At 50.8% G+C, this 22,691-nt stretch overlaps 2 protein-coding genes across 3 annotated transcripts in view; one reads left to right on the forward strand and one right to left on the reverse strand.

Annotated features, from left to right (window-relative positions):
* Positions 1-1,812, forward strand: MRPL19 (mitochondrial ribosomal protein L19). Its single transcript, XM_036752209.1, has 6 exons — positions 1-94; positions 300-384; positions 470-588; positions 676-810; positions 944-1,125; positions 1,206-1,812. The coding sequence occupies exons 1-6, from the start codon at positions 19-21 to the stop codon at positions 1,425-1,427; spliced, it is 819 nt and encodes a 272-aa protein (XP_036608104.1). The 5' UTR covers positions 1-18; the 3' UTR covers positions 1,428-1,812.
* GCFC2 (GC-rich sequence DNA-binding factor 2) overlaps positions 1,782-22,691 on the reverse strand; it is a 27,392-nt gene continuing 6,482 nt past the window's right edge. The window contains exons 7-17 of one of the 2 annotated variants that reach the window (XM_036752208.1): positions 22,020-22,143; positions 21,037-21,127; positions 20,592-20,719; positions 13,105-13,304; positions 9,336-9,486; positions 8,009-8,130; positions 7,146-7,222; positions 3,475-3,541; positions 3,034-3,180; positions 2,226-2,350; positions 1,782-2,139 (exon numbers count right to left, since the gene is read on the reverse strand). In XM_036752208.1, the coding sequence (XP_036608103.1) occupies positions 2,019-2,139; positions 2,226-2,350; positions 3,034-3,180; positions 3,475-3,541; positions 7,146-7,222; positions 8,009-8,130; positions 9,336-9,486; positions 13,105-13,304; positions 20,592-20,719; positions 21,037-21,127; positions 22,020-22,143 (1,353 nt within the window). In that variant the 3' untranslated portion in view covers positions 1,782-2,018. Of the gene's footprint in view, positions 2,140-2,225; positions 2,351-3,033; positions 3,181-3,474; positions 3,571-7,145; positions 7,223-8,008; positions 8,131-9,335; positions 9,487-13,104; positions 13,305-20,591; positions 20,720-21,036; positions 21,128-22,019; positions 22,144-22,691 lie in introns of those variants that run through there. The other variant, XR_005009964.1, reaches the window with a different exon arrangement.

The following is a 22,691-nucleotide window of genomic DNA, read 5'->3' on the forward strand; positions in this document are numbered from 1 at the left end:
CTTCCCGAACCTGGAAACATGGCGGCGCCCACGGGCCTGGCGTCTGCACTCCTCCGCCTCCGTCTCGGGGCCGCGCCGCACGTGCCCGCCTGCCGTAAGATCGAGGGCCGGGGAGGTGGAGAGGGGAGAGAAAATGGGGCCGCCTGTGCCCCGGAGCTGCAGGGGAAGGAAAAACTTACTTCTGCCCCGCCTCCTCTCCCCGTGTGGTTGGCTCCCACCTCCGTCCCCTGACTCCCCGCCCCCCCCCCGGGGCTCTGTCCCCCCCCTGCCCCCACCCACGCAGGTTCTCTGCCCCGCAGGTTGCCTCTCTGGCCCAGGGACCTTCCAGCCGCCCCCCAAGCCCGTCATTGTGGACAAGAGACAGGAACCTGAGCAGGAGCGTAGGTGAGGGGTGGCCTGGGTCCGAGAACTGGTTGATTAGAAAACGACCCTTGCGGCCCAGGGCACTCACCAGCTTTGGCTCCCGCAGGTTCTTGAGCCCCGAGTTCATCCCTCCGCGGGGTCGGACAAACCCGCTCAAGTTCCAGCTGGAACGCCAGGACATGCTGCAGAGGCGCAAGGTTCTCCACATCCCCGAGTTCTACGTGGGTGCGTGGGGCCTCGACAGGGGACCGTGGGGTTGGAGGCCGCCAGGCAGTGTAGACAGGGCCCCTCACTCCTCTTCCCTCTCCCCAGGGAGTATTCTGGCCGTCACCTCCTCGGACCCTTACGCCAAGGGGAAAACCAGCCGCTTTTTGGGCATTTGTACACAGAGGTCGGGCAAGGGCCTGGGGGCCACCTTCGTGCTGCGCAACATCATCGAGGGCCAAGGTGAGTGTGGCCCGGGGCCGCTGGCCAGTGCCCAGCAGGGCCTGAAGGGTGTGGGGGGCTCCCGAAGCTCCTACTGTGTGTGCTGATATGGGGAAGGGGCTCCCCATCGGCCCTGACTCCTCCTCTCCCCAAGGGGTCGAGATCTGTTTCGACCTGTACAGCCCACGCATTCAGGAGATCCAGGTGGTCAGGCTGGAGAAGCGCCTAGACGACAACCTCATGTACCTCCGTGATGCCCTCCCTGAGTATAGCACTTTCGATGTGAACATGAAGCCCGTGGCTCTGCCCCCTGGCCAGGAGGTGCCTGTGAATGAGGTTGGTGGGTTCCTGGAGGGAGAGGGGAGGGGGACTGTCCAGCCTCCCCTCCCCCTCATCCCGGCCTTTCTTCACCTCAGCTCAAGGTCAAGATGAAGCCCAAGCCGTGGTCCAAGCGATGGGAGCGTCCCAAGTTCAACATCAAGGGTATCCGCTTCGACCTGTGCCTGACTGAGGACCAGCTGAAGGAGGCCCAGAAGTGGAGCCAGCCCTGGCTCGAGTTTGACATGATGAGGGAGTACAACACGTCCAAGATTGAGGCCAAGATATGGGAGGAGATACAGGCCTCTCGAAGGTCCTGAGGTGGTGACCTTTGAGACACCACATGAGACAGCCTCCTGCTCCCATCCCCTGTGGGGTCAGCTGGCTTCAGAGGCCAGGTCTGTGCAGTGGGTGCCTGCCATCCCTCACACTCTGACCTCCTGCCTCAGCCCACTCCCCACCCTCCTCTGATGGAGGGCAACCATTTGGTCCTCTCAGAGGATGTGAGGAAGGCTTTTTTATTGGCCAGAATGTCCATCTTGACTTGACTCCTCCCATTCTGGAGCCATGGGCCCTCCAGGACCTGGGAAAGTGAGGACCTGGGTTCACTGTGCATATACCCAGCACACTGACTGATGCCCCCTACTCCCTGATGAACTTGTGGCGCGCACACGAACAGCACAATAAATGTTTATTGAGCATCTACTGTGTTGCTAGACAATATACCACGGGGGTGGGTGGTGAGGGTGGTGGGATCAATCATACACAGCCCATCCCCCTTCCCCCCCCCCAGTGGGCAGAGGGGGGAGGGGTCTGCACCCCCATACCAGTGGGCACCAGTGGCCTTGACTGCAATGACCTAGCTGCCCTCCTGGACTGGGGGCCTTGGCTGAGGCTGCCCTCTCTCCGGGTCACTGTGACGCGTTCACACGTGATCTCAGCAGATCCAGCTGGTTTCTTTCCACAAAGGCTTGGGCCTGTGTCAGAGCCTTCATTTTCACCAACAGAAGGACCATGTCTCCTACTTCAGAGCTGGAGGTCAGAAGGAAGACTCAGCAGGACAGACAAAAGGTGAGAGTCCCAGCCCTGGGGTCTGCCCATGGGACATGAGCACTCACCTGAGCTCACTGTCATGGAGCTGCTGAGCTGCCCGCACCAGTGCTTGCGTGAGACTGGCAAGCTGAGGAATGGAAGACCCTGCGTGCTGCCCACTCAGCCAGCTTTCAGGGAGACTCTCAACCACCTGTCCAGCCATATACAAGTCATTCAGCACCCCTCCCCTGACAGGGTCAGGCTGAACTCATCCATCCTTCCCAGGACAATGTGGCAGGGCTGAGGCCTGGGGTGCTGCAGGCCACCAACCCTCCCTCCAGCTCCTGCCTTGGTGCCAAAATGCAAAGCATCATCCAGGGAGGCATCACAGATGAGGACATACCCACTGTGCCACAGTCGCTGCCTCCTTTGTCAGTGGTCAGCTGCAGCCTAGACACCTTGCCCTGGATTAAAAGACTTTTTGACCACCCCTGCCCCCCCCCCCCCCCCCACTGTCTCCTGAGTGAGGACTGCCTCTCCTTCCTGGCCTCTCTAGGCCATGCTTCTCTTTACTCCTTCCTCCATAAACCACCTCCCCCCACCTCCCAGCTCTGGAACCATCTCCATGATCACTGTCCCTGGACAGGGTAAACCAACAGATTGTCCTTGGCAGCCCCTTTCACCCTCTCAACATAAATGACTTCTGGACCAAAGTGACCCTTTCTGGCCCCCACTCTTCTAGAAGTGTTGTCTCCCCATTAGAGCATCAGCATGGCAGGCACTGTCTTGGCTGGAGCATTTTTATCCCTAGTACTTGGCAGAGAGCTTGACACGTGGCTAAGTCTTCTTTCCCCTATCACTTCACCAAGCAATGGCTCACCCACACTGCCTCACCCTGCGGTACTTTTCAGCCACCCCTGGCCCGGGGCAGGCATTTGAGAGTCCGATGACAAGATAGCGGTTCAGCAGCTTGTCCAGTGCTAGCTCACGTAAGGTATCCTCAAGGACAAGGCCATCCCACAGAAGAATGTTGCCTAAGAGCTGAAAGCAAACCAGAGGAGGCATATGCTGTCCCAAGCCCACCTATGTGCCCTATTTCTGCATGGGAAAAAGCAGAGTTCTGAGCCCCCAGTCCCCATCCCTTATCTGGCACACCAAGGTGCTAAGTCACATTTCACAGAACAAAGGCCTGTCAGAGCATTGGTCTGATGTCTGAGCAGGAGGCCAGAGATCCCAGATCGCTCTTTACAAACCAAGGCCCCTGGGGTCTCACAAATACGGCCACTCACAGAGACACATCGCAAAGAAAGGCAGGCTGACATCCATTCCACTCACCTTTGTAGCTGACCAGAACTGTCGCTCCTGGAACCTGGAGTGTGGTGAGTCTTTGTCCTCTACAACCCTGGTCGTCAAAAGGCAAGGATGAGGAATCTGCATGAGAATCACAGCCCCAGAAGCGAGACTCACTCAGCCTCAGGACCCTGGTCCTCTCCTCTTTCTTCCACTCTCGAGCCACCCTGTGGCTCAGGCATTCCTCACCCACCCAAGGAGCCCCTGTGTTCTTGGGCAATGCCTAGCACCAGCCAGCCATAGCTTAGCTGGGCACACAAAGCCCCTCCTCTGCCATCCAATCCCACCCAGGGGGTCGGTCACTGCATGAGAATCCCTGGAGGCATGGGCGAGAGAGAGAGAGAGAGAGAGAGAGAGCGCACGCGCGCGCGTGCGTGCGTGCGTGCGTGCGTGCGTGTAAACCTCTGAGAACAAAGAAATGAGTAAGACTGGACTCCACCACAGTAAATGAATGGTTGCAAGGAAGCCTGTGAACATAGACAAGTAGTGACTCCCTTCTGCATCTTTTTCCTGTTCTCAAAACTGGGGGGGGGGACGGGACGGGACGGGACGAGGGGGGGGGGGGGAGAGGCAAGGAACCACTTGACCGCTAAGGTCCTTTCTACTTCTTCAATTCTATGAAATGACTGGAATTTCATCTGGGCTCATTACAAGCACTGATTAAGCACCTACTATGTGACAGGCACTGGCCAATGTGCTGAGGATACAAATAAAGGCTAAGGATGATCCCTGCCCTCAAGGAGCTCACAGTCTAATATGGCTTCCTGTAGAAGGAGGGATTTTAGTTAGTACTTGAAGGAAGCCAGCAAGGTCAACAGTCAGAGAAGAGGATGTAGACTGATCCAGGTACGGGGGGCAGTCAGAAGGTAGAGGGTCTTGTTCATGGGACAGCCAGGGAGCAGGGTCACTGGATCAAAGAGCAAGGGCATGAGGAGTCAAGTGTAACAAGACTGGAAAGGTAGGAAGGGGGCAGGTTATAAAGGGCTTTGAATGCCAAACAGATCATCTGGTATTTGGTCCTGGAGGTGACAGGAAGCCATTAGAGCTTTCTGAGTAGGGTATGATATGGTCAGACCTGCACTTTAGGAACATCAGTTTTGGTGGGTTGCTAGAAGATGGACTAAAGGGAGGAGACACTGAGGCAGGCAGACCCCCCAGCAACTACTGTAATAGTCCAGGTGTGAGGTGATGCAGGTCTGTATCAGGGTGGGGGCAGGGTCAGAAGAGAGAAGGGGGCATACAGGAGAGATGCTGAAAAACTGAAATGAACAAGGTATGCGGCCAGAGGTGAAAGTGACCAGAGACGCAGCACAGATGAAATTAACCAGAGATGCTGCGAAGGAGAAATTCCACCAGAGATGCAGCAGAAGTGAAGTTGACAGGTCTTGCCACCATACTGGATATGGGGGCGGGGTGGAGTGAGAGATAGTGGGGAGTCTAAGATGACTCCTAGGTTGGGAGCCTGAGGGACTAGGAGGATAGTGGTGTCCTTGGCAGTAATAGGGAAGGTGTACAGGGAGGGTTTAGGGGGAAAGATGATGAGTTCCAACTGGAGATGTCTGAAAGGCAATTGGAGATGTGAGATTGGAGGTTAGCAGAAGAGTCTGGGACAGGAAAGGTTTTGAGAATCATCAGCATAGAAAAGATCATTAAATCTGAGAGCTGAGATCACCCAGTAAAGCAGTTTAGAGGGAGAAGAGAAAAAGGCCCAGGACAGAGCCCTGAGGGACATCTGTGGTTAGAGGGCATGACCTGGATGAGGATTCAGCAAAGGAGACTAAGGAGGAGTGGTCAGAGGGGAGGAGAATGCTTCCCCCCCAGGTGGTCACAAAGAGCTAGAGAAAAGAGAGTGATTGAAAGTGTCAAAGGCTGCAGAAAGGCTAAACACAATGAAGATGGCGTAAAGACTGATCCAGGCATGGGCGGGCAGTCAGAAGGTAGAGCGTCTTGTTCATGGGACAGCTGGGGAGCAGGGGCATGAGGAGTCAAGTGTAACAAGACTGGAAAGGTAGGAAGGGGGCAGGTTATGAAGGGATTTGGATTACTGGATTTGGTTACTAAAAGGTCACAGGTATTTATAGCAACTCTTTTTGTGGTGGCAAAGATTTGGAAATTGAGGGGATGCCCATCAATTGGGGAACAGCTGAACAAATTGTGGTATATGATTGTGATGGAGTATTATTGTGCTATAAAAAATGATGAGCATGTGGATTTCAGAAAAACCTGGAAAGACTTACATGAACTGATGCTGAGTGAAGTGAGCAGAACCAGGAGAACATTATATGCAGTAACAGCAACATTGTGCGATGGCTGATTTTGTTAGGCTCAGCTCTTCCCAGCAATACAGTGATCCAAAAGAATGCCAAAAGAGTCATGACAGAAAATGCTATCCACATCCAGAGAAAGAACTATGGAGTCTGAATGCAGATTGAAACCTAGTTTTCACTTTTTTTTTTTTTTTGGTTTTTGTGGCTTTTCCCCTTTTGTTCTGTTTCTTCTTTCATAACATGTGGAAATATGTTTCCATGATTGCCCATGTATAACTTATATCAGATCACATGCTGTCTTGGGGAGGAGGGAGGAGAAAAAAATCGAAACTCAAAATCTCATAAAAACGAATGTTAAAAACTGTCTTTACATGTAATTGGAAAAAATAAAATACTATTTACAAATAAAAAAATGTGTCTTAGGTCTTACTCTTCCAGCATCTCAGATTAAAGAAACCAAAGTGGGTGATGAATATGTCACTCACTTGGGAAGCTTTTATTTTTTATGATATTCTTCACTTTCTAAAACAACGCCAATTATAATAAAGGTATTTTTTTTTAAAAAGATCATTGGTGACTTTGGAGAGAGGAGTTTTGGTGGAATGAGGTCAGAAGCCAGAATAGAAGAAGTCAAGCAGAGACAGTGGAGGCACTGAGTGTAGACAGCCTCTTCAAGGAGTTTAGCCACAAAGAGCATATAGGATGACAACTAGTGGAATGGAAGGGCCAAGTGAGGGTTTTTTTTTTCCAGGATAGAGAGCATCCTAGCTCACCACTGGTGCACTGACAAATACAGGTAGATTCCCGCCTTTCTCCCCCAACCCAACCCATCCTATCACCAGAGGGTCAGACTCCTGGCATGTCAGGGGACAGAGAAGGGAGGCCAACTGACCTAATCTGGAGGGGACATGGGCATGTCTGTAGACAGGAGGGAAGGCCCCAGTACAGAAGGAGAGATTGAATATGAAGGAGAGGAGGTATGACAGAGAGGGCAGTCTGCTGGAGAAGGCAGGATGGAAGGGGATCCCTTGAGCAGGTAGAAGGGTACTTTGGTTAGAAGTAAGGCCACCTCATCATGGGAGACAGGGGTGATGGAAGAGAGAGGAGCAGAAGGCACCTGAGTGACAAGAGATGGGGAAGAGGGGAGAAAGAGCTCGGCAAATGGTCTCCATTTTTTCTGTAAAATGTGAGTCAGGATGTGAACTGAGAGGGTCAGGGAGGAGAGCCATGAGAGGTTTGAAAGAGCTTCAGTGGAAAGTGGGAGAGTTGGTAAGGTGGAGGGTGGGGGGTGGGAGGGCCAGGGGAGCTTAGGCCACCAAGCTCACTCTAGCCAGCAGTCCTAACAAAGTCTGCACACCAGAAACATCATTCCTCCTGCACAGTTCTTACCTTTTTGGATAGAGGGGAATAAAGACATCTTCCTCAACCGCCTTTTTCAGTCTTGAAATGACCGAGTCCATCAGCTCCTGGTGTTTAGAGGTTAAGACCTCAGTAACTTAAGAAAGCCAGGGAGAAGGCAAGGTCCCTGACAGTGGCTAAGGCTGCATTCCCCAGCCTATGGGAGGATGCTGGGCTATAGCCCCACCCTCACTTCTTTGGAACACTTTTAACCCATGTTTCTCTCCATGTCCTCTTTCCGTGACTGAGTGAGGCGGCAGGAGCATCCCACTGCTGTGCTCTGTGAATACCCCACCCAAAGCACACCCCTTCCCCCCCACTCCAAGTTCCACCAGCTCACTGGACACTGGGTCCTTGGAAATCAGCCTATGGGGACTCTGAGACTTTTGAGGTGAAAGCCCCAAAGCCTACTAACCCCTTTGACAGGGTGCAGACAGCTGGCCCCTTCTCTCCTTCCTGGTAGCTGGTTCCCCCTTTCTGTCTTATTCTGCCCTGCCCAGATCTGTCCCCACCACCACTGGCTTCCTCAGTCCTCCTCTTTACCCCAGGCCCTACAGTCTAGCCAAAATGACCCCCTTAGCCTCTGTGCCTTGGCACCAGCTGGCTGACCATTGGCCCTCATCACCCCAACTACTGAGAACCCTAGCTGCCTTTCCAGGTTCTGCTCAAATGCTACCTCCTACAGAAAGCCTGCCCTGATCTTGCCAGCAGCAAAAAGTGACCTTGTACCTATTCTGCGTCTACCTGTCCATGTCCTCACTGCCTCCTGCCCTAGCTCCCAATGAGGCAACAAGGGAACCCTACCCAATTAAGGGCCCTGTGAGGGGTCCTCTGAGCACGCAGAGCCCACAGACCTGAGTGGCTTGACCCTTTCTGCCTCTTGTAGCTGCACAAAGGCCAAGAATCTCCCTGCAGTGCTGAACAAGGCTTCTGGTCTGCGACGTGGACACAGGGTCCCAAAGGAATCTGACAAAACCTGAAAGAAATGTCCTGTCCATTGGCCCAGCCAATGTGGAGGCATTGTCTCCATATCCCCAATCTAACCCTGCTCCCACAGAGGCCCTCAAGAAGTGCAGGCTGATGGACCCATTAATGGCCTCGTCCCTTCTTCCCAGGATGTGATGCTGTATGGCTGAGGAAGTTAGCTCCATGAGGGCAGGGACTGTTTGGCCTCCAAGGGAGAATGGGGGCATCCTAGTTCACCACTGGTGCACAGCACTGACAAATACAGGTAGATTCCCCACCCCCCACCGCCAACCCAGCCCATCCTATCACCAGAGGGTCAGACTTCTGGCATGTCAGGGGCCAGAGAAGTGACCAAACCTGAGTGCACCAGAGCAAGAACAGGCCAGGAAAAAGGGGAGAACAACACAGGGCCTGAAAGGTCACCTAGATAGCCCTGTGGCCAGGCAGAGTGAGCAGGGCACCCCAGCCAAGCAGTCCCTCAGGCCGCCAGAGGAGTGTGAGGCAGCAGGCACCCTGAGCACCCCCTTTGGTGGGCACCCAGATGGCACAGTGCTAGGCACCTTGGTCCCTGCAAGGGGCCTCAGTGCAGGGGAGCCCAGCAGCACCCAAGTCAAGAAGAGGCCTGCCTGCCCCTGACTTCAAAGGTGGCCTCCGCCCTGGTCCCTTCAGGAAAGTCTCTAATCAAGAGGGGCTGAAGTAGAGCAACTGTCCCCAAGCCTTGTCTGAGGCTAGGGACCCAAGCAAACCACACAGTTCTGCCCTGTCCCCAGAAGTACCCACTGGACAGCTCAGGGGCCATCACGGTCAATACCTAAACACAAGCAAAATCTGTGGCAGCCAGGGGTACTGGCTAGACCCCCAGACACATGCCCTGGCTTGGGGGCAGGTAACCCCAATTCTACTTGGTGCTCCCCATGGACCCAAGAGGAGGTGAGAGGGGAAAGAGAAGCAACAGGTCAGTGGGCAGTTCATGGCCAAGGCCCAGCAGCCCTGGGCTCACAGGCCAACTGCTGGTCTATAGTCATGGGTCTCCATTGCCCATACCATGAGGCATCCAGTTTTCTAAAAAAAACCCCTGAGGAAGGAGGGAATACAGGCCATGCACCAGCACTGATTAGGTACCACCTGCAGATCACCGCACTTGTGCTGGGGGCAACAAAGGCCTCAGGATCAAGTGGGGGCTGTGGCTCAGTGTCTGTGGCTGACAGAAAGTACCTGTGATGTGAGGAAGGACAGTCTTATCCAGAGCAGCTGGCAGGATCTCTCTGTCAGGGCTGTCTTCCTCCCTCTGGGCTGCTGCCCCACTGCTGGCAAATCCCTCTAGGGACTGGAACCAGGGCATGTGCTGCAGACTGGTGCAGTCCGGCTTAAGAAGAAACAAAACGGGAGAAACACTGGCCCTCAAGCAGAAGCCGAGCAACCGCTCCAAGCACCAGATCCACACTTATGTCACCGAGCCTGGTGAAGCAAGCCAGAAGGACCGAGTTCAAACCCTGCCTCAAACACTGCCAAGAGGAGTGACCAGGGCAGATCACTTTACTTCTGCTGGCCTGTTTCCTCATAGGTAAAACAAAATAAAAAGAATCATTCCAACTTTCCAGGGTTGTTGTAAGGATGAAGCGAGAGCACTGATTATCAGCTCTCCTCAAACCCTGTTGCCTAGAACTGAGCACCGCCCTGCAGATGGCACCAGAACCCTCCCTGGCCCCATGTAGCAGGCACCTAAGACAGTGCCCCTAAATAGTACCAGGCCTACCTGGCCCATTCTGACCCCCAATTCACCCTTTCTCTCCTCACTGAGACTGTTTATCTCCATGGCCTCAGAATGCCATTCTTCTTGGTCAACCAATCAGTCAAGAAACTTTTATTAAGCACCTACTATGTGCCAGGTGCTGTGCTAAGCACTGGGCATACAAAAAGAGGCAAAAGATAGTCCTTGTCCTCAAGGAGCTCACAATCTAATGGGTGAGACAACATGCAAACAGACAGACAAAAAGCAAGCTATATAAATGCGAAATAATGCACAAAGCGAAGGCACTGGAATTAAGAAGGGCTGAGGGAGACTTTCTGTAAAAGGTAGGATTTTAATTGGGACATAAAGGAAGCCAGTGAGGCTAGCAGTTGAAGCAGAGAGAGACAGTGGGAGAAATGGGAGACAGTCAGAGAAAATGGTTAGAGCCTAGAGATAAAGGGTCTTTTTTGTGAGACAGCCATAAGGCCAGGGTCACTGGATCCAAGAGTATATGGCAGGGGATGTAAGGTGTAAGAAGCCTAAAAAGGGAGGAGAGGCTAGGTTTCAAAGGGCTTTGAATGTCAAGCAGATCAATAGAAGCCATTGGGGTTGACTGAGGAGGGGGAGGTGTGACACAATCAGACCTGTGGTTCAAGATGATCAACTTGGTGTCTGAATGGAGGATGGACTGAAGTGGAGGGGGTGGGGGGGTGCGGAGAAACTGGAGACAGACCCCCACAGCAGCTACTGCCATAGTCTAGATGTGAAGGGATGAGGGCCTGTACCAGGGTGGGGGCATGGTCAGAGGAGAGAAGGGGGCATATGGTAGAGATGCTACAGAGGTGACATAGACAAGAGGTGGTCCAGAGGTGAAACCAACAAAAGACACTCCAGAGGTGAAATCAACCGAGATGCTGCAGAGGTGAAATTGACCAGAGATGCTGCAAAGGTGAAATCAACAGGTTTTGGCACCATATTGGATGAGAGGGAAGTGAGGGAGAAAGTATAAGGAGCCCAGGATAGCTCCTAGGATAAGAGCTTGAGGGACTGGGAGGATGGAGACAGCTAGGTACCACATTGGATAGTGTTAGGTCTGAAGTCAAGGAAGACTGAGCCAGCCTCAGACACCTACTAGCTGGATGACCCTGGGCAAGTCATTTAACCTGTCTGCCTCAGTTTCCCTAACTGTAAAATGGGAATAATCATAGCACCTGCCTCCCAAGGCTCTTGTGAAGATCAAACAAAATAATAATTGTAAAGCACTTAGCACAGTGTCTGGCACATAGCAGGCACTATATAAAAGCTAGCATTATTATTATGGTGGCCCTCTCAATAGCAATAGGGAAGTTTCAAAGACAGAAGGGTTCTGGGGGAAAGATCATGAGTTCTGTTTCAGATATGCTATGTCTAAGATGTCTACTGAACATCCACTTTGAGATGTCTGAAAGGCAGTTGGAGATGAGAGGCTGGAGATCATCAGACAGACTAGGTCAGGATAGGTGGATTTGAGAATCATCAGCACACAGATGGTCATGAGATCCAAGGGAGCTGATGAGATCACCAAAGGAAGCAGTAAAGTGGAAGGAGACAAGAGGGCCCAGGACAGAGCCTGGGAGACACCTACTTTGACCTGGATGGAGATCCAACAAAGGAAACTGAGGAGGAACATTCAACCATGGAGAAGGAGAACAAGGAGAGAGGCATGTCAAGAAACTTGAGAGAGAAAACAGCCAAGGAGGCCACTGGATGTGGGGATTACGAAATCATTGTGTTTGTGTTTATTTTTGTTGTTTTTTTTTTCCCTTGGGGTGGAGGGAGGTTGGGAAGGGAAAGAATGTGAACCTGAAAATAAAATACAATTAAAAATTTGAAAAAAAGACCATTGGTAACTGTGGAGAGCGAGGTTTCAGCTGAAGGGTGAGAGGGTGAAGGGTCAGAAGCTAGGCAGCAGTTAAGGAGAGGACAGAAAGCGGGGGGCCCCTCGTGTGGACTGCCTTCTCAAGGAGTTTAGCCACAAAAGGCAGGAGAGACATCAGACGATAGCTAGGGAGGATGAATGGACCAAAGGTGGGTTACTGAGCCTGGGGGCAGGAGGGAAGCAGACAGTAGAGAGGGAGAGAATGAAGATATGGGACAATGGGACAACAGAGAGGGTGATCTGTTGGAGGAGGTGGGATGGAACAGGATTGCCTATGCAGGGAGCGGGGTTTGCCTTGACAAGACGGGGCACCTCTTCCTGTGAGAGAAGAGTGAGCTCCCTGAAGGCACAGTCTGTCTCCCTGTATCTCTGTACCCTCCATGCCCAGCACAGAACAGGCCCACACCAAGTGCTGGATACATGCCTGCCAGGACCTTTCCCCCAGACCCCAAGCTGCCCCACCAAGGCTCTGTCTGTCACCTCTAGGATCAAGTGCAGTGTCTCAGACCTAAGCTCCCAGCCCCATGCCACCCTGGGTCATAGGCCACATGCATACACAGTCAACAGACCCTCCTCACTTTTCCCTCATCTGTACCTCTACCCCTGCTCAGTGTCTCAGCCACAAGAAATCCCACAAGGGGTCCTCCAGCATTGGTTGATGGCTCTCCAGGTCCTGTGTTCAGGTCTGGCATCCTGCCCCTCCTCTCCCAGAGTTCCTGGTTCTGGTCTCTGGGGCCAAGCAGACCAAGGCTGATCACTCCTTCTGCAACCCCCCATCAGATCTGTGAAAATTGTTCCATGTCCCCCCAAGCCTTTTCTCCTGCCAGCTCAATGTCCCTGGTTCCTTGGGTTGATCTCCACTAGACAGAGACACCCTCCAGCTGATCCCTGACCTTGCTAAATGGGATGCTTACACATGGACTATGCTGAAGGCCTTTCCCAACCTCAAGACAACATTTCCTCTTCAGAATTTCCACAGCAATCTCAGCTGGTCCAATTCACTTTGTACCTAGGTTTGGACTGACTCATCCCCTAATGAAATCCTTTTCCCACTTCACTCCTCCTTTGTCTGAGCTTCCAGGACTCAGGGGCTCAAGCCAAGGGTCTCTGGCCTGCCTCTGGCCCCTGGAGCACCTGGCTGGAAAATGCCTGTTATTTTATTCTGGGCACTGCTCACACCTCCCTGACCTCAACAACTGGCTACGGCCAGAGCTGCATGTAGGTGTGGGGGAGACAGGAAGCCCCCCAAGAGATGTGATGTTTTGCCCATCTGAGCCCAGATAGATCCCTGTGGAGATCACCCAATCATCATGTTCCTCAAAAAGCACAAATACCTTCAGAGGGTTCCAATCCAACATCTGAATCCTTATGAAGGGACTAAAAAGTTTGGGTAAGCAGAGACTGGCATAAGCTTCATGATAGGAATCAGGAAACCGTTCTCGCCACTGCTGGAATTTCAGCAAAATTTTCTGGACATCAGAAAATTCCTCACTGACATCTTCAAAAACACTGTGGCAGCTTCGTAAAATAGCCCCTGCAGGATCAAAGGGCAAAGCCAGGTAGGCCACAAGGGAAAAGAGAAAGGTAATCTTCTCAGGTATGACTCCCCCACCCCCACCTGCCCAGCCTACAACATGCTCAGAGACTCAGAGAGCACTGTTGACATATCCACACAGGCCCATCAATTTCTGAGGCCTACCACCACCACCACCACCACCACCACCCAAAGCAAGAAAGTGCTGTTGTCCTCAGAAGCTTGGACCACACCCACAATCAGCACCAAATGTTCAGAAATAAAAGAGGATCCCTCCAGGATTTTTCCAATCTGCAACCACCCCCCACCCCTCTCTCACCTTGAGGCTCTCCTAAGAGCCAAATCAGGAGTGCCCTGAGTAGCCTTGGCTCCAAAAAGGCAAAGACAAGAATGGGGGCAGGGAGGGAACAGAGCCACAAGGCCAAAGAGCAGGAAGAAGGGCACGGAACTCCCTCACCCGACTCTCATCTCTCCTCCACAAAGGCCTAGAAATCTCACCAGCCTGAGTAAGAAGTCCAAAGAAAAGCTCCCAGGGAGACAGAGGCCCATAGAGCCTGATGATAGGGCCTGGCTAGGACAGCACTGTGCAGAGCCTTCCAGTATGAGGATGACACCCAGAGGCAGCTTTCCATGCTGAGGAGCAAGGACAGAAGCCAACACAGCCAGGCCTGAAGCCTGGAGCATCAATAGCCCCGTCCCTCCAAACCAGCAGAGCTGAAAGTCAGCTGCAGTCTACTGGAGCTCCAACTAGGAGAAGCCCACAGATGTGTTACTCAGGCCCAAACCTGGTCAAGAACCTGCAGAACTTGGGTCAAAATAAGACTTTACCCTGGACTAGTCCCCTTTGGGAGCATTGAAATCTCCCAAGTCCCCAGCCTGAGTTGTCCCTGGGAGGCTGAAATAACACAAGAAAACAGGAGTAGAACCAGCCCAGACATTCCCTCCAGAAGTGTGCAGAGTCTGGGCCGAATACCAAGTCCAAAATCAGGAAGAATGGGCAAAAATAAAAAGAATCCCACCACAAAGAGCTATCATGATGATAGAGACGGTCAGGACACAAACATCTACAAATAAAACCTCAAAGAAAAACACAGCTTGGGCACAAATTCAATTAGAATTCCTGGAAGAGATAAAGCAATAGTCTTAAAAAAGAGTTTAAAATGTTTTTATGTGAAATGAGAGCACAAACTTAGAAAATAAGTAAAAGAGACTACAGCCAAGGTGGCGTGAAAACGGGGACTCAGGCTCTCCCCCAAATCCCTCCAAACACCTGTAAAAAATGACTCTAAACAAATTCCAGAACTACAGAACCCACAAAATGACAGAGTGAAACAAATCTCCAGCCCAAGATGGGCTGGATGGTCACTGGGAAGGGTCTATTCACACTGTGCTGGGAGCAGAGCACAGCCCAGAGGGGGCCCTCGAGCCAGGCCAGAGGAGACACAGCAGAGCAGGCCTCAGGTCACCGAATCACTGGCAGCTGTGGTGGTTACCAGACTTCTCAACTCACAAACACCAAAGACAACTTAGCAGGTAGGGGGGAAAACTATTGGACTTGGGCGAGAGAAGGGCAAGGTGCAGCCCCAGCCCCAGAGTGGAGGAGGTGGCTACAGTGGTGGTGGTGACAGCAGCAGCAGCTGGGGCTGCTTCCAGAGCTCCAGGCCCTCAGAAGGTGGGGGATCCTGCTGATCAGAGCAGGAGTGCAAGGATCTCTCTGCTGGAGATAAGGCAGAATTCTCTTGCTTTGCCCTGCCTGGATCTCCCTTGTGGTCCTGGTTGGTGGTTCTTGAGGGGGGAAGAGTACTGCTGTGGCAGAGCTTTGTGATGGCTGTGGAGAGGGAGTCCTCCTCGTAGTTACAGGGCAGAAAGGAGGGCTTGTACTCACAGACCAGAGAACAGGCCAGGAGAGAAGTATCATACCACCTCAGAATAGAAGTAGCTCTGAAAACAGCAGCGCAAAACCCCTGAAGCTTGGGACAGAGCACTCTCCACTCTGAAAGCAGTCATATCCTGACAAACAGTTCAAAAGTCAAGTAATTAGCTGGGGAAATGAGCAGGCAGGGTAAAAGGATTCGGACTATAGAATCTTACTTTAGTGACAAAGCAGATCAAAACATACAACCCAAAGAAGTCAACAAAGTCAAAGATCCTACATCAAAAGCCTCCAAGAAAAATATGAATTGATCTCAGGCCATAGAAGAGCTCAAAAAGGATTTGGAAAAGCAAGTAAGAGAAGTAGAGGAAAAACTGGGAATAGAAATGAGAGTGATGAAAGAAAATCATGAAAAACGAGTCAACAGCTTGCTAAAGGAGACCCAAAAAAAATACTGAAGAAAATAACACCTTAAAAATAGACTAACTCAAGTGGCAAAAGAGCTCCAAAAAGCCAATGAGGAGAAGAATGCCTTGAAAGGCAGAATTAGTCAAATGGAAAAGGAGGTCCAAAAGCTCACCGAAGAAAATAATTCCTTAAAAGTTAGAATGGAGCAAGGGGAAGCTAATGACTTTATGATAAATCAAGAAATTATAAAACAGAACCAAAAGAATGAAAAATGGGGGGCAGCTAGGTGGCACAGTGAGTAGAGCACCAGCCTTGGAGTCAGGAGGACCCAAGTTCAAATCCAGCCACAGACACTTGACACACTAACTAGCTGTGTGTGACCTTGCGCAAGTCACTTAACCCCAATTGCCCTCCCTTTCCCTCTCAAAAAAAAAAAATGAAAAAATAGAAGACAATGTGAAATATCTCATTGGAAAAACCACTGACCTGGAGAATAAATCCAGGACAGATAAGTTAAAAATTAGTGGACTACCTGAAAGCCATGATCAAAAAAAGAGCCTAGTATCATCTTTCAAGAAATTATCAAGGAAAACTGCCCTGATATTCTAGAACCAGAGGATAAAATAGAAATGGAAAGAATCCACCAATCTCCTCTTGAAAAAGATCCCAAAAGGAAAACTCCCAGGAATATTGTAGCCAAATTCCAGAATTCCCAGGTCAAGGAGAAAATATTGCAAGCAGCCAGAAAGAAACAATTTGAATATTGTGGAAACACAATCAGGATAACATAAGATCTAGCAGCTTCTACACTAAGGGATCAAAGGGCTTGGAAGCTTGGAATATGATATTCTGGAGGTCAAAGGAGCTAGGATTAAAACCAAGGATCACCTACCCAGCAAAACTGAGAATAATACTTCAGGGCAAAATATGGACTTTCAATAAAATAAAGGACTTTCAAGCATTCTCAATGAAAAGACCAGAGCTGAATAGAAAATGTGACTTTCAAATACAAGAATCAAGAGAAGCATGAAAAGGTAAACAGGAAAGAGAAATCATAAGGACTTACTAAAGTTAAACTATTTACATTCCTAAGTGGAAGGATGATATTTGTAACTCATGAGATCTTTCTCAGTATTAGGGTAGTTGAAGAGAATATACACATATATATACACAGAGGGCATAAGGTAAGTTGAATATGAAGGGATGATATCTAAAAAAATAAAATAAAGGGCTGAGAGAAGAATATATTGGGAGAAGGAGAAAAGGAGAGAGAGAATGGGGTAAATTATCTCACATAAAAGTGGCAAGAAAAAGCTGTTACAATGGAAGGGAAGAGGGAGTAGGTGAAAGGGAATAAATGTACCTTGCTCTCATCGGATTTGGTTTAAGGAGGTAATAACATATACATTCAATTGGGTGTCTTATCCTACATGAAAGTAGTGGGGAAGGGGATAAAGGGGAGGATGACAGAATAGAGGGCAGATTGGGGGAAGAGGTAGTCAAAAGCAAACACTTTTGAAAAGGGACAGGGTCAAAGGAGAAAAATGAATAAAGGGGGACAGGATAGGATGGAGGGAAATATAGCTACTCTTTCACAACATGACTATTACGGAAGTGTTTTGCATAACGATACATGTATAACCTATATTGGATTGGTTGCCTTTTCAAGGAGGGTGGGTGGGGAGGGAAGAAGGGAGAGAATTTGGAACTCAAAGTTCTAAAAACAAATGTTAAAAAAAATGTTTTTACATACAACTGGGAAATAACATATACAGGTAATGGGGTATAGAAATCTATCTTGCCCTACATGAAAGTAAGGGGAAAAAGGATAAAGGGGTATGGGGAGTGGGGTGATAGAAGTGAGAACAGATTGGGGAAAGGGGCAATCAGAATACATGCCATCTTGGGGTGGGGGGGAGGGTAGAGATGGGGAGAAAATTTGTAACTCAAAATCTTGTGAAAATGGATGTTGAAAACTAAAAATAAATTAAAAAAAAATAAGAGGGACAAAGCCAAGCAGTACAGTGAGGCCATCCCCCCCGCCCAAAACACATCCAAAAAGACCTAGAAAATCCACCAGACTGAACCCTATGGGAAAATCCAAGAAGTCACAGTAAGTCATTTTTCCAGTTCAGACTGGCCCAGAGAGACACAAGAGCCATCTGAGGACTGTGCAGAGAACAGGGCAGAAGACATGAGCTGGGGCAAGTAGGGGCCCCAGAACCACACCAGGGTGCCACAGGACGGACAGGTGTGAATTGGCCTCTTCTGTCCACTCCCCAGTTCCGGGTCACAGGTCCATAATGGACTGACAAGGGGGCCCCATGCTGCACCCCCCCCCCCCAGCGGTCTCATACTCTGGCCAGTAGGTATACTGCAAGAGAAACCACGTTTGGAAGCCAGAAGCCACCATGTGGCTTGGATCCTCAAGGTCAGAGCAAGGTCTCAGTTTCAGCCTCTAGCCCAATCTGCATCTTGAAGAGGAATAACCAGAGTAGGAACCCCAGACCAAAGCAGAGCTGGCAGATCTGTCCCTGAGTATCAGAGCCTCTCAGCTTGCTGATAGGGGCTAGATAGAGTCCAGCATCATCTACCCCTGCTTAGACCCAAAGCCAAGTCAGGAACTTGCAGAGTTCAAAGCAAGGGGGCAGCAGTCAGACTTGGCCCTGGATCAGACCACTCTGGGGGTGTTTTATGCTGGCAAGGACCCAGCCCAAGCTGTCCTTCAGATCCTAGAATAATACAACGCTCAACACCCCAGGAAATGGGCAACAGAACCAGCACAGACCTTCCCTCCAGGAGTGGGCAAGCCCACTCCTCATATCAAACTCTACTTCAGGAAGCAGGCTGGAAAAACAGGCCAACAAAGAAGAATCCCATTGTAGTGAGCTACGGCAGTGCCTGAGATACTTAGGACACAAATGCTAAAGAGAACAACTTCGAAATATCTACAAGCAAAGCCTCAGAGAAGACAGCTTGAGCACAAACTCAACTAGAATTCCTGGAACAGTTAAAAAAAGTTTTAAATGTTTTTTGACAATAAAATGAAAACACTAGAAGCGAAAAAACTGGAAAAGAAATGAAAGCTTTGGGAATGAGAAAGGATTGGAAAGGTATTAACAGCATGGCACTTTGGTGGCTGAATGGAGGATGGACTGGAGTGGGGAGAGATTAGGGGCAGGCAGCGGCCCTTAGCAGGTTATGAGTCCAGATGTGAGGGATGAAGGCCTGTACCAGGGTGGGGACAGTGTCAAAGGAGAGAAGGGGGAAGGGACTGTAATAGGGAGATGCTGCAAAGATGAAATCGATGGGCCCTGGTACCATATTGGATATGGCGGCATGGGCCTGGGAGAAAGGGAGGAATCCAGGATAATTCTTATTTACATACTAATACAGACAGATGATACGTGTATCCCCTTGGAATCCTATCATCATCAGGGGTCACAGAGGAATCCAATTAGACAGAAGGCCTAGGAGTGGCTCTTACATGTCTTAATTATAGTAAAAGAAGAATAAGAAAGGAGAGGAGAAGGGGGTGAGGGTGGGGGAGGGAAAGGAAGGTCAAGGAAAATTATCTCATAGAATTGGAGAGAAGTAGACCTACACAAAGCAGCAAGAGGTGGGGGAGTGGCTCCTATTCAAACCTCACCTTTATCTGAACTGATCAAAGGGAACACACATACACACACTACACATGCATGCCCATACACAATATACCATATATACACATCCCACACACACACACACACACACACACACACACACACACCATACATATACATACCACATACACACATCCCCCACATACACACACACACACCACACACATAGATTATATATATACAACTCACACACTATATATCCTTACATATACACTACACAGTTATACACATATACCACATGCACACACATACACGTACATACTGCATATGCACACACGTGCATATCCCACACATTCCACACATACACACTCCCATATATCACACATACCACACATACACATCATACACCACATACCCACACCACATAAATGCATACATACATACATTCACACACACACACACACAAACACCCCTCACACACATACATATACACATTCACACACACACCTCACATGCACACACATCATACACATACACCACACATACACCCCACATGTACACATGCATACTCACATATATGCACACACATGCCACATACACATAAACCACACACACCATATACATACACCACATTCCCACACCACACATACACAAATATACACACACTTGCCTATTTACACACATATACACACACATACCTATATGCCACACACATATAACCCCACATAAATACATATACTAACACATGCACACACACATGAATACACTCACACATGCACACATGCAGACACACACACACAGAATTGGGTACAGAAATACATGTGATTTATCAAGGGAACTGTAGGGAAAGGAGAGAAGGGAGACCAGGTGAAGTGGAGAATGTGTACTAAGCCACAGTTTAGCCCAGAATGCATAGCAGCATCTCTCTGGGGGGTGGGCAGTGGCCAGCTGGGCTCTCAATTCATGTCACTCTGAAGAAAGGAGGATGGGAAGGGTTCCAGGGAGTGCCAGGAGAACCAGAAGACAGTAACCTGGTGACCAAGGGAATGACTAATTGGGATTCCTGAGGACTCAGGGGGGACACACTGGTGGCCTACCACCAGTCAGCAAGAGGGTACAGTTCTGGGAACACAAGAGGATGCGCGTTTTGGATGCAACCAATGGGCAAAGTTGTGTTGCTTGACTGGATGTGTTTGCAAGAGAGGTTTTGTTTTTCTGTCTTTCTCAATTGGGAGGGGATGGAGAGGTACAGAAGGCAGACTTTGGCTGACTGACTGAAAAAATAAAATTGAAATAGCAATGTTTAAAAGAAAAACAAGCCAAACTAAGGGATGGGCAGGCAGGAAAGGACCCAGGTGGAAGAGTTTCTTGGAACTACACGACACTTTGGACAACAGCACTGACCTCGCCTTTCCTGGAAGTCGGCCCCCTCCGATGGAGACATGCTGTCATCGTCATCTTCGCCATCATTGGACATACCTTCCTGATGCTGGGACCTCCCACAACTCTCCCTGGCTTGTCTTCTTTGTGTACTGCATTTTATAACAACAAATATTACCCTTTTCTCAATAAGGGACAAAGCACAGTCCCAGAGTTGGAGAAAACTTATCTGCCCAAGAACCACGGACCACCCAGGGGCCCTGCAGGGACAGGGAGTTCTCCCCACAGCCCTCCTGCCCTGTCTCTCAGGAGCTCCCCACCCCCCGTCCTGTGATTTCAGAACAAGGTCACAATACTAAGAATGCCTGAGAGGAACCATTCTGGTCCCAAGACAATGCCTTCAGAGCAATGCCAGGGCTTCGAACCTGTGCTTAATGGCAGCAGGCAGGCTTGGGCTCTGCTGGGCTACCTGTGGGGAGCAGTGGTCTCTGCTAGGAGTTTCTGGGCGCTCACATCCTCTTGCAAGCCACTGGGCTCTGGAGCGTCATCCTTCTTTCTGGCTGATGACAAAGAGCACAGCACTATGAGACACCGGCTCTGCTAACCAGCCTTGTCCACCCCGCTGTCAGCCTGTGAGGCTCCTCCCTGCAGACCCACACTGCCCAAGCTGCTCAAAGGCCTGCCCTGCCTGGCCCCTTCTCGGGCCTGGGTCCCTGCTTCTGCACCTCTTACACAGTTGGAGGGATGTGGGGGGGGGGGCTGTTTGTGTGTGTGTGAATGTATGTAGCTGTAAGCTAGAGGAGAGCCCCTTCAGGGGAAGCTCAGAATGTCAGAAAAGCCCCTGCTTCTGCCCCTGCCCCCAGTCTGATAAGGGGAAACTGCCTAATGGACATCCCAGAGGCACCCAGAACACAACTCATGACCTTCCTACCAAGCCTCTGCTACCTTCCCTACCACTAGAGAGGACACACACCCCTCAGGCTCAAGCCAGGAGTCAGCCTGGGTTCCCCCATCCAAGATGGTGCCAAGGCCTAAGCTTTCATCTCTCTTGGACACGCCCCTTCTCTCCTCTGACCCCTCCCCCACCCTGGTGCACCCTTATGCCTGGACTATGGCAGTAGCAGCTGGAGGGGTCTGTCTGCCAAGTCTCTACCCACTGTGGTCTATCCTTCATTCAGCCCCCAAAGAGATTTTCTAAAAGCGCAGATCGGTCCACATCACCCCACACACATCCTAAACTCTAGGGGTTCCCTATGGCCCTCAGGATCAAACACAGACTCGTCTGTCTGGCCCTCCAGGCTCTTCACAGCTAGGCCCCAAACCTACCTTATCCTACACGATTCCCTTTCACACCCTCCCAACCAGCCTCCTGTCCTCACACACCCCTGCCACCCCTCTGGTTTCTGTAGCACTCACATGGTCACTGCTGACCCTCCAGCCCATCCACCTCACCTGCCAGGCGCTGTAAGTGCGCGGCTTCCTTCTGTAACTCTGCCTGCCGTTGCTGCAGGGAGGAGGCGGCACGTTCTTGAAGGAGGGAGTGCATGGCTGCCTCTAGCTGCTGAATGACCACGATCTGAAACATCAGACAAGACTGAATCAGGGGAAAGAGGGGAACGCTGGCAGGAATTTGGGAAATGTACAAAAAGAGGCGCTGCTTCACTGAGAACAGAAACCAGGTCCAGCAAGAAGACCAGGCTTCAGACCGCTAAGCGCCCAGAGCTGAGGCCAGAGGATGCCAAGTGATGCACACGTTTAGGCTTTGACCCCCAGCCACAACCCTGCGGGCATCGCCAACCCCACCCTCATGTGACCTAGGCCGCAGTCTGGGGGGCCTCTCCGCCTGCTCAGGCCCAAGCCCGTTATTCTAATGCCACTTATCACGTGTGAAGTCAGCGCACATAACCCCCATGGAGGGGGTTCCTCTGCCAGGCTGGTGCACAGGCTCAGAGTGAACAGCACTCTCTGAAGCCTATTCCCTGGGGTCTCCTGGGGATAACTCCGAGGACCTGCACTGGACAGCCGAGCCAGCGAGTGACGCAAAGCTGCACGTGGTCACTGAGCCATCCCCAGGCTAACCACGAGCATCCAGTCAGCAACGGCAGCCCTAGCCCAGAATGTCTG

This window comes from Trichosurus vulpecula, chromosome 3 (genome assembly GCF_011100635.1).
Source record: "Trichosurus vulpecula isolate mTriVul1 chromosome 3, mTriVul1.pri, whole genome shotgun sequence".
Classification (NCBI taxonomy): Eukaryota; Metazoa; Chordata; class Mammalia; order Diprotodontia; family Phalangeridae; genus Trichosurus; species Trichosurus vulpecula.